General features: G+C 39.0%; 1 protein-coding gene across 2 annotated transcripts in view; it reads right to left on the bottom strand.

The window, feature by feature from the left end:
- DYNC1I1 (dynein cytoplasmic 1 intermediate chain 1) overlaps window positions 1-12,418 on the bottom strand; it is a 313,529-nt gene that overhangs the window by 56,014 nt on the left and 245,097 nt on the right. For both annotated transcript variants that reach the window (XM_030307990.1, XM_030307991.1), the window contains 3 exons: window positions 11,657-11,770; window positions 8,779-8,912; window positions 5,170-5,314 (listed from right to left, as the gene is read on the bottom strand). In XM_030307990.1, coding sequence (XP_030163850.1) covers window positions 5,170-5,314; window positions 8,779-8,912; window positions 11,657-11,770 — 393 coding nt within the window. The remainder of the gene's footprint in view (window positions 1-5,169; window positions 5,315-8,778; window positions 8,913-11,656; window positions 11,771-12,418) is intronic.

Below are 12,418 nucleotides of genomic sequence, written 5' to 3'. Positions count from 1 at the left end.
TCCTTTGTTACAACAGAAGACATGCCACTGCCCAAATATCAATATTACCCGTTGCCCATGCTATGCATCTCATTTACCCCAACACCTTCAGGGCCCTTTCTCTGTTTTACACTTGCAGGTTTTCTACTCTTTTTCTTTGCTGGCTATTCTACAACAGCAACATCCTCAAGCGTCTCTGTGATCTTAAAAAAAAAAAAGAATAGAAAAAAGGAAAACTCTCTCTCTACCTCCCATCTTCATCTCCTCATAGCCAAACTTCTCGAGTTTTCTTTTTTTTCTTTTTTATTTTTTTTATTTTTTTTTATTTTTAAAAATTTTTTTTTCAACGTTTTTATTTATTTTTGGGACAGAGAGAGACAGAGCATGAACGGGGGAGGGGCAGAGAGAGAGGGAGACACAGAATCGGAAACAGGCTCCAGGCTCCGAGCCATCAGCCCAGAGCCCGACGCGGGGCTCGAACTCACGGACCGCGAGATCGTGACCTGGCTGAAGTCGGACGCTTAACCGACTGCGCCACCCAGGCACCCCTCTCGAGTTTTCTTCAATGCTTCCTTCCTTCTCACTCACTCCTTAACTCCTTGTTATTCATGTACCAGCCTCAACATGCCAGTGGAACTGTACCTGCCATGGGCACAGTGAGGCTGCCAAATACAATGGATGCATTTTAGTCTTGACGATACTTCCATGAAGTATTTGTTACTGTTGGTCATTCCCTTCTCTTTTGTTTATTTTATTTTTATTTTTTTTTTTACTATAGAAAATTTTAAATGCATTCAGAAATAGAAGAATATCAATATCCAGCTACAATACTTATCAATATAACACAATTTTATTCATCTATATCCACATGCTCTCCCTTCCCAACTGATTATTTTGAAGCAAATTTCTTACATCATGTGATTTCTTTTGTAAGATTTCAGTGTGCATCTCTAAAAGGTAAAACCACTTAAGATGATCAAAATATAATTATCACATCTAAAAATAATAATCCATAAATATCATCAAATGTTATAGTCAATTTTCCCATTTTCCTGATAACCTTCCACTTTTTTCAAAGGGTTGCTTGTCTGGATCAAGATCTATGCAGGATTAGTATTTTAAGATTGGTTGAAATGTCTCAAGTATTGTTTGGTTCTATTTTGTTTTGATACATAGTTTCCACCTCCATTTCTTTTATTTTCTTTGAAAAAAAGGTTTTCAAAGAAAATGTTGCAGAAAGGAGATCAGCTGTGCCATAGATTTCTCCACAGCCTTGATTTGACTGATTCCATCTCTGTAGTATTATTTAGTATTTAGCTTATTTATCTCCAATTGCCTCTAAATTTAGAGATCTGGTGGATTGATAGGATTTGAATTTTATTTGGGGGACAAACCTACTTCAAAAGAAGTATTCTATACTTCCATAACTGTGAAAGTTGTTTCTATTTTTATAATGTTATCGGCAATAATCATTACCTAAATCATTAGAGGTTCCAGAGTGGTGATAAGCAAATCTTGTCTTCCTCTATTAGCTGGAATATTTCTAGAACATCCCTTTATCAATTATTTAGTAGCCCTGACATACAAATAATATAGAAAAGACAGAATAAATGTTTAAATCTTTCAGAATAAATAATTGATTCTTTCTTTAATTTCCAAAATATTGAATTTGTTTCCCTAAAATTCTCCAAATATGACTAATGAGGTTCTTTTCCCCTTTTTTCAGTATTATTATGAACTCATGAATCTATTACCCTTATTGATATTCTTTGGACAGCAGAAGCTTATTCAAATTGGCTGCTAAGACCTTTGACAAGAAACATGCAGTGTTTGGTAGCTTCCTTGATTTCTATTATGATGAAATATTCCAGCTTCATTTTATACATTTCCTGCTCCAGATCTAGAATCAGTAATTTCTTTTAGAATCTCTGGTTTCTTTTAGTGAAACTGGTATTTAGAGAGCACAATCTGTACACCAGGAGTCTCATTGCTATTGAATTGCTCATTGTTTCTGGACCTTCTTGGTAAATAGAGCTTTGAATATGTATTTTTTAGATTTAAAGGTTTTTTTTTTTAACATTTATTTATTTTTGAGACAGAGAGAGAGCATGAACAGGGGAGGGTCAGAGAGAAAGAGGGAGACACAGAATCTGAAACAGGCTCCAGGCTCTGAGCTGTCAGCACAGAGCCTGACGCGGGGCTCGAACGCACAGACTGTGAGATCATGACCTGAGCTGAAGTCGGACGCTCAATCGACTGAGCCACCCAGGCGCCCCTGTATTTTTTAGATTTAAAGGTAACATACACCACAAGTTTTTACTGATGCATACAACCTGTATTCAGGATTACTACAGAGATTTTACTCAATTCATGCATTTGTATCTTCTTTCAACCCAGCTGATATCACTCTTCAATGACACAAATGCAGCCATTTCATTTATCTCATGATACAAATACAATGGTATGAGAGTAAAGTAACAATACAACCACCAGCAATGTGAGTATGAAAAGTAGTTAAAAATTTTCATCAAGTTCCTGTTATCTTTAAAATATATCCTTTTCGGGCTGTAGAGTCAAAATACAGGATTTTAAAGTCACTTCAAATCATTCCATACTATAAGGGTTTGCTTCCCATTTGAACCACAGTAAGGTTGATTCATTTCATGTTACTTCACATTTTTTAGGAACCACTTTTAAAATTTATTTCATTTTGTAATTATGGAAAATATTTACATCATTCCCAAACCAAAAGTACACAGTATTTAAAAAAAAAAAAAGTATAGCTATTCTCTTTGTTTCTTTCGGCCTCCTGCCTCCCTGTAAGTAATAATTTTGTGTATATGTGTCTATCATTCCAACATCTTAAACATGTATAAATATTAAACAATGACAATGTACTACTATTTATACTTTTCTCCACCTTACTTTTCTCATTTAAAAATACATCCTAGGCACCACTCCATACTAGTGTGAAGAAACCTTCTGCATTTCTTCCTCTCCTTGAATGGTTCTCTCTTGTGTGGATGTTCACTACTTTTGATTTGTCCTGAGCCCTACTGATGGACTCCTGGGTCCTTTCCAGTCTTTTGCTATTCAAAGTAGCCTTTCAATGAATCTCCTTCTGCAGATGTCTTTTCTTATTTTTGCTAGTATACCTTTGGCATAGATTCCTAGAAGCAGGAATTGCTCTAACAATGAGCAAATATGCATGGTGAATTATTTTTTATATATTACCAAATTCTTTTCTCCAGTGTTGTACCATTTTCCATTTGCACCAGCAATGTATGAGAATGGCTGGTTCTTTCTGTCTTATCACAGATTATATTGCTTTTGAATTTTTGTCAGTATGATAGCTGAAAAGAAGTTTCTCAACTTGGTTTTAATTGAATTTCTCTTATAGGTGAGTTGTTTTTCTTACAGTTGAGGCCAATTATGTCTTCTTCTTCTCTATTCATACCCCAAAGTTATAATTTTTCCCCCTATTTCTTGGGTTGGTGCTCTTTTAAAAATTTTTCTTTTTTAACGTTCATTTATTTTTTGAGAGACAGAGCATGAGCAGGGGAGGGGCAGACAGAGAGGGAGTCACAGATTCCAAAGCAGGCTCCCGGCTCTGAGCTGTCAGCATAGAGCCCAGTGCGGGGCTCGAGCTCATGAACTGCAAGATCATGACCTGAGGTGAAGTCAGATGTTTAACCGACTGAGCAACCCAGGTGCCCCAAGGGTTGGTGTTCTTTTAATCTTCTTTTCTAGTTCTTAAACAGTCCTGTTTTTCTGGATCTGCTCTTCACATTTATTTTTTTTAAGTTTATTTAAATGATTTACTTTGAGAGTAAAAGAGAGAGAGAGAGCATGAGCATGCAAGTGGGGGGAGAGGCAGAGAGAGATAATCCCAAGAAGGCTCTGCACTGTCAGCATGGAGCCCTATGCTCCATGCCCTATGCAGGGCTCAAACCCACAAACCATGAGATCATGACCTGAGCCAAAGTCAAGAGTCAGATGCTTAACTGACTGAGTCACCCAGGCTCCCTGTTACTCTTAACATTTCTTTTAAAAAACACTCCTTGGACTATAATAATGATTGCTATTCCTTTTTTTTTTAACGTTTATTTATTTTTGAAAGACAGAGAGTACACCTGCACAAGCAGAGGAGGGGCAGAGAGAGAGGGAGACAGAGGATCTGAAGTGGGCTCTCTGTCCCAATGCAGGGCTTGAACTCACAAACCCTGGAATCATGAACTGAGCCGGTCAGATGCCTAACTGATTGAGCCACCCAGGTGCTCTGTGATTGCTATTCTGACTGCTACTAAGTACGTACCTGCAGCCAAGAGGTCTCCCTCTGCTTCCGTCCCACATATCAAACCGTCTGATGGAGATCGTGAATCGTGCCACCCAGGCACCTTAAATTTAACCCGCACAATGCTCTTTGCCGACGCGCCCTTCCTCTAATGTCTCCATGCAGTGAATGCCTTGATAGATGAGCACAGATTGCTAGTTGCTCTAGCCATAACTTGCGTTTTTTCCTGATGACTCCCTCTCTCACCATCTTTGTATCAGATCAGTCACCAATTTCTGTTGCCTGTACCTTATAAACAGTTCTCGAATCCATTTGTTTCCTTCCACCCCAAACTACTGGTTTATGCTGCTTTCATTTAATCCCTGGACTACTGCGCCATTCTTTTAGATGGTCGTTCCTTTCTTGGCTCTCAAACATGGTCAGAATTGCCTTTGAAAGCACAACTAATACAGTGCCATTTGCCAGCTTAAAAGCCACCAAGGGCTCAAAAAACAAACAAACAAAAAACCCAAACCCCCAAACCAAAACACCAAGTCTCAAGTCATATTTCCATAAGTACATATGCATGTAAGTCAGTGCTTACAGAATCCACACTAAACTGCTAAAAGAGGGTCACCTCTGGGGAGAGGGCTCAGATGGTAGCACGGGAGGGGATGTTGTGGGCAGGATTAGTGTTAGTAAAGAAGGACTTCCATTTTATTATTATTTGGACTGTTGGGATTTTTCCCATTTAGAATGCTTTCAAGTATTACTTATATATTTTAAAATAAATAAAACGGATGGAGAAACTGAGCTTTTAGCTCTGAGGCAGACTGCGCTCACCAGCAGGCTGTGAACAATAAAATTGTCCTCTTTGCCTATGTGTTACCTGAGATCTTAAATCAGGGTATTCTTACCTTTGTGGTCCACAGTTTGACGGTCCAGTCAAATGATGACGTGACAAACAGGTGTGAAAAGTCAATTGGGCCCACAGCCATGTGGCAGTTAATTCCAGTCACTGGCCCTTGGTGACCTTCAAAGACCTCACCAATACCTGCTTTGCTGCACGAAGACCACACATGAATAGAATTTCAGTGACCTCTGCAAAGCAGCGATTAGTTAAAAAAAAAAAAAACAAACCAAACTTGTCTCTGCATGATTACTTCTCTGTAATTTAGAAGAACAACCATAAACCACCAAAAATGAAACCACTTTCACAGTTATCTTGAGAGAAGTAAAATTCTAGACTACTTTTAATGATTAAAAAATAATATGGAGCAATATAATCTTTTTAACCTTCACAATTTAGTATCAAATTTTGGCATTTAAAATTCCTTTTTTAGAAGTTTCTCAAATCCTATCATCGTTGGTATAGCACATCAATGGAAAACATACATACTTTTTTATCTCAGAAGCTTTCATATTTATTTAATAAGACTCTTATGATGACATTGGGCACACATTCCATTTTAACTCCTTTGGGAACCCCATTGGCTACAAAACTCCACATATCCTTGTATACTTGCATTTATCCTTTCAAGGGAATTTCTGAAATAAAGTTGACTATCTGAAAAGGTGCTATTTTGTGGAACCCCTTGCCCACCACAATATGATATGCAGAACTTCAATGTGATACTTAGAAAATAATGTTTTTGCTAAAAGAAGTTTTCAAGTCTATGAAATATAACTTCTATAAGGGCTGGTGCCTGTTTTTTCTTGTTGCCAAGTGTTTGGCATATAGTATGTGCTCAATAAATATTTGTTGAAAGAAACCATAAAGGAAAATAGACAAACATAGGCCTTCCCTCCCCACCCACCAAAAAAAAAAGAAGCACACTTGAGAAGTAGTGATACACATTTTGAAAGTTATCCGAGGACATATGTCGCTTATTTAACTAAGCTGGGATTATTTCCAGCCCTGTTATCACACAGCAGTCTGCACATAATCATACCCACTTAAAAAATATACCAGAAATTCTGGATTTTAAAAATCCATGTGCATGAGGTTATAAATATGACAAATACTTAGGGATTGTGGAATCTAAATATTATGTCAAGAAGAGCGAAATGAATTAAGTTATTAAAACATTTGCGTTTCTGGAGCACCAATAAATGTCAGTGTGCTCGGCAAAATCTGAAATCAGGAGAAAATGCTACAGTGCATGTTCCATGTAACAGGCACTCAAAAATTATTCCCAGTGAAACTGCTAACAGCAGTTCCACACGTGATCATTTAAACTGTTCTAAAGAACACGAGGAACTGATCTTTGAAGTGGCCCCTGGTGAGACTCCACTTGCTCTTAACAGCATCCTGAAAGAGTTTATAGGGTGCAAAATGAGGACCTTATTTAATTTATGGAAGTGGATTTTCACCTTCTCTATGTTAGTTGAAAAATAGAAATCTCCCACCACTCCCCCGTAGCCCTATGTGACCCATTTAAAATTACTAAGCCAAATTCTTGCTATGTTACAACTTTATTAAGATCTGTATTTTATATTTCAGATGGATGGACCAATGTAAGAAGCAAAATCAAGCTCGTTGTAAAAAGATTTGTGGTTTTTACCTCGGGTACCCTTCTTTGGAACCATAGTGCATATTCTGATTGTGCTTAAAAAGGACAATAGCCACAGAGCAAAAATGTTCATCATGTAAAACAGTATTCACATTAGAGAAACTAAAAAAGAAAAAAAAAAAAACCCTGAAGGTTATCAATGAACATGTTCTGTAGCCTTCAGATAATTAAGGTCCTGAATTACGCCACCGGAACCTATATGCCTGTTGATTCTAATAAATGTGTAGATAGACCTGTGACTCCATAGTTGGTCCACAGCACTCTCTGTGCCTCTCTCATGCCACATATGACATTCTACCTGTATGGCAGATATTTGTGCATTTATCTTTCCCACTATCATCACTTTCTTGAAGGCAGAAACCAGGTTTAAATAATGTCTGCATGCCTGGAAGCATCGAGCGATGCGCTTTGTTCAAAGTAGGTGTGTTGCGAATGTTTGCATGAATGAACAATTTTATCAGATCTTTTTATGCTCTCATAAAACCTTAATGCATGGTTTTCGTCAGTTTTATGGGCATGGAACCATGAGGCATATCTTCCTACTCATCTTTAAATCATGTGAGCAGGGGAAATACTGCTTGTTGCTATGTGTAGAACAGTAGGAGCGTCACAGCTCATATTGTGTGAATGGAAGAATCACATCACTTATCGCTTCTACAAATCACAAAAACACAGGAGTATAAACTTGGAACAATTTCTGATTTCTCATTAAATCTAAATAGCCTGGGCTGAGTAGAAGAGATGAAAAATCAATTGAATTAGAACTCCTAAAGTGAAAGAAAATTAAGCACCAGGGCGAACACAGCGAACCTTTCAAGAGATGGTGAAGCCACTCATTAAGCCTTGCATGCAATTTTACAATAATTCTAATTATTGGATTCTACTTCATCCTGATGGTTTTCCAGGGGCATTTGCCGATCTCTCAACCAAGGCCGAATTCTTATCACTTACAAACTTCATGGTGACTTGTATCTCATACCATTCCAGCCTCCCTGAAGGGGAGGAAGAGCCCCAAGGCATTTCTCTATATTATTTGGGGACTGTCATTTCTCTATGCTCCATATAGATTTTTAGCTCCTCACATACCATGTGTCAGGCCCCGGGCAGAAAATCAATGGTGAAATGGAAAGAGTTTAGTAAGAGAAAAATGGCAAATGAATGAATAGTTGAAATAAAATGCAATGAATGGATTGTAGAAGCAGGTATAAAAATATACAAAATAGCAAACCTATCTTACAGCCCTTGGTCCCATCTCATTTATTCTACTTAAATGTTCTCTATAGTATTATCATCTTAAGCCACATATTTCCTTGTGTATTAGTTTCTTGTCTTTCACCCTCAATCAGAATATAATCTCCACTTCTGTTTCTTTCCTTACCGCATCCTCATGATGTAAACGTGCTGGGCACATGGAAGGTTCTTAGTAAGAATTCCTTGAGGACATGAGTGAATGAAAGGAATGAAAATTCTGTGAAGCCGTAAAGGAGGAAGTGGTTTTGTCTGCTTAAGAGAGTCAGGAGAGGCTTCAGTGTGGAAGGACCTCTGCTCTGGCTCTTGAAGTCCAAGGAGTTAATCAGGCCAAAAAGAGAGAAGTGCCAGACCTGACGGAAGAAATGGAGTGTGGGGACGTACGGAGGTGTGTGGGATAAGCAATATTTGGGGGCTGTCATCCCTGGTGTGTGCGTGGCTGGTGCCTGAAGGCTGAGACTTGCAAGGGTCTTACATGATATGCTAAGAAGCTTGGACCTTTTTCCTCAAGGCCTGTGAACCATCCAAGGCTCACTGTGGTTAATGATCAGAGCAGATGGATGCCATAAGGTAATAGAAACTTGAGGTGTGCTTTGTATGCCTGCAGATATCGCCTTTCTCAACGCAAGGTGGTTATAATCCAGAATGCGATAACAGACTTTCGGAAATGAGAAACACGTCATCAGTAAGAAAACACAAAATCACCTTCCATGACGGCAGGCTGTGTAGACCGTACCCTCCTCACTGCCAACCACGAAGTTATTGACGTCTCCCGTCGGGAAAGCCATTCCGGTAACAGCCACAGGCTTGGACTTATTGTACACCAGCTCCATGCTCTCCTACCAAAACACGGCGTGGTTATATTCCTTCTGTCAACTCCTTGCCATGCCAAAGACAGCATGGAAAAATCATTTGGCTAAGTCGTCTGTTTGCTTTTCACACAGCGTTACAAAAGACCCTGGCTGTGCCAGAAACCACGCTTTACTGCCCCTGACATTCATGCTTCTGTGTATCTCTGGTTTCAGGCCGGCTGGATCTCATCAGCGTGTGCTGCTGCTTCTTAAGTCAGGCAGAGATGACAGGTGAGAATTTCAAAACTAATGGTGCAGAAACTAAAGATAATACTGTAATGGTTACACTTGTCAGCCCCAGGCTTTAATAAAACACACAATACCCTTGTATTTACAAACATTTTCAAAATCAATTGTTCGTGAGAATACACGTGTATTAATATCAGATGTACTAAGCATATTGTCAAAGCAGGAGTGTGTGTCCTCCATGGACTAAAACCAGAAAGTTGTCACTCAAGTCATAAAAAACAGATTTCAAAGGGGACACGATTTCATGAAGGGCAACCGTTGGGTGTATAGGCTATATGCCTACAGAGGATGGTATTTATTTATTTATTTATTTATTTTTTTAATTTTTTTTTTCTTTTTTCAACGTTTTTATTTATTTTTGGGACAGAGAGAGACAGAGCATGAACGGGGGAGGGGCAGAGAGAGAGGGAGACACAGAACCGGAAACAGGCTCCAGGCTCCGAGCCATCAGCCCAGAGCCTGACGCGGGGCTCGAACTCACGGACCGCGAGATCGTGACCTGGCTGAAGCCGGACGCTTAACCGACTGCGCCACCCAGGCGCCCCAAGAGGATGGTATTTAAATAAGTCTTTAAAATAACAAAGGAAAGCCTTTATTTTATTTAAGATTATTTTCAAAATCAGGAATCCATGTATCTTAAGGGACATTCTGCTGAATGAAGTTTAATGATAGTGAAGAGTAATTAAGTGTAACCAACATCCCTAAATGTTTCTGGCTATTTACATCAAAACAGCCTACTTTGTGTACCTGAAGTAATTTTAAAAACTCATTCTAGGGGATCATGCCATTATAGTTGCTAAGGAGTTTAGTCTTTTTGTGCAAATGAATAAGCCAGGTCGTCTTAGCCAAGGAGTCCAGAAATTGGCTGCGTGTGCTAACAGTCTGGGTAGATGGTGTGGTCATGTGACATACTCACAGTACATGAGATCCACACACATAGTGAGCACATCAGGGAGAGGGCATTATGACAATACAGAAAACGGAACCATCCAGTGGTCTGCTCCATTGCTAAAATTAGCAGCAGGAAAGGTACGGTCTCTCGGTCACCCACTTGGAACACAGAGGGACCAGGGTGACGACTGGATGCTGTCTGCTTGCCATCCATGGATATACCATGAAGCTTTCAATCTCTGTACCAGGACAGGAGTCTGTAGGCATGCTAAAATTAATAAGAACCATCTTGTATCCCCTGTACGACTGGTTTTAACTTAAACAAGTACACATTTAATCAGCCAAATGGGCAATTAAAAATTCCTAACTAGAGGGTTCACTCTTATATCTGTTTGTAATCTCCATGCTTTTAAAAGCAGAGAACATATTGCTGAGAATTTTAAGACAAAGCTATAAAATACCCACACACAACTCCCAACTTGTATAATGGTAATGCTTAGTCAGAATAGATGAACTTAAATAGTAAGGAGCCTATTAGCTCTCTCTCCCCCCACCCCAAATTATAAAAAGAATTTACTTAGTCTTAATATTCTCCACATCTGTATTTTTGGAGACTTATAGGAGGTTGTTTATGGTTTCCACATTTCCTTATGTGTCTTGAAACTCCAATGTCTTCGAAAATTGGGAGGCAGACATTCTAGGGTCATTATTCCAGGAAAGGGAATAGGAATGTTAAAATTTCGAATTATCTCCTAGATATGTTTATAATTTTCCTGATGTTTCCTCACATTTTTGTCAAAGTCTCTAACAGTAAACTCCTCTCTGTGTTTTTAGTTGGAGGACAATGAACTATGTTTTTTCCCATAAAGAAATGTGGACAGAGTGTGTCTATGCATGTGTGTATGTGTGCATGCATGCATCTTGAATACATAGATATATTCTGCAAGTTGCATTTCGATGGCTCCCTGCAGTGGTCTCTTACCCTTGTGCTTATTTGTTTGGTTTCCATTACTGTAATCAGTAGTGGTTTGGACATTTTGGAACATTTTCATTTTCAACTTCTCATTTGTTGAGCAAGGAATGGCAGGAGCCATCCTAACAAACATTCCAGAGGAGAAAACAGATGGTTGGACAAATTCTTCATACACACAGGCATCCGTCTAGGCTAAGGATGCAAGCAAGGGCTTGGGTTTCTGTTTTGTGGGGATACCTTTCCTTCAAGGCAAGTGCCCTTAAGGGATTGCTCTGTTGAGCTCCAACTTCGTTTGCGTTTGTTTAACAATGCTTTAGGGTAAGTACAATTCATACCACAGGCAACTTCTATAATTACTATGCTTTAAAATGGATTATTTCATTTTCACTTGAAACTGACCTAAGGATTAACGTATTACAATAATTACATGATTTGTGGTAAAGGAAATGGGTTTTGGCTTCGGGAGGAGACTGCTGAAAGCAGGCCCCACTCTTTCAAGTGCATCCATTGGTTTTAGCTCCCATAGGATGTGAGGGTTTGGCTTTTAGGAACTATGTTCCATTAGGCAAGTATCTCTTTTAGCCAGGATGCTCTTATGTGTAGGGGAAAACAAACCCACCTGTGGAGTTGAGAGCATGTCCAGGCTCCAGGAACACATTTTACCATCGGTAGAGACAGTGATGAGGTTATGAGCATTCTGGGTCCCAACAACATTTACACAGTACACGGGATGCTGCAAAAACATAAACATGGAGGATTAGACGCCAATCCAGGAGGAAATGCTTACACTGAAGTGTCAAACACATTACTCTAAAACAAGGATTAAAGGGTGACATAAGCCTACAATAATACAAGCCTCAGGTCATTTGCCACTTTTGATTTGAACCTGATTTCGTTCTAAAAGCTCTGGCATCAACATGTAGTAGTGGAAATACTTACCAAGCTTCACCTTGCTCAGTCAGAGGCGGTCCAACAGAGCCGAAGGAAGCTGCAGCCAATGATGACTGATGGTGCAGAAGCAGCACATAGTTTGGCTTCTAAGCTCACCATAAGTGATGAAAACAGACAGCTTTCAAAAGAGTGGAACTATTGACTTTTGGAAGGAATATGTGTTACTAAATCTGGAGTTTAATGCATTCTAGTCACCGTGCCAAACATTTGTTAACATTCTTTATAAAAAGTGGTTAATATTCATCAGCCTCTTTAATTTGAGGGGGAGATATTGGTAGCGGGACTTACTGGCACAGTGCACCTCGTGATAAAATTAGGTTCTTTTATGTTACTGCAAAATCTAGGATAATGATAGATTTATTTTTCAAAATATCATCTGGGCTACTACGGAGGCTTCGATTTGGCCAGGGTCTTGATAAAAGTCACTTAT

Source organism: Lynx canadensis, chromosome A2 (genome assembly GCF_007474595.2).
Source record: "Lynx canadensis isolate LIC74 chromosome A2, mLynCan4.pri.v2, whole genome shotgun sequence".
In the NCBI taxonomy this organism is placed as follows: Eukaryota; Metazoa; Chordata; class Mammalia; order Carnivora; family Felidae; genus Lynx; species Lynx canadensis.
This window is presented reverse-complemented; position numbering and strand designations above follow the sequence as displayed.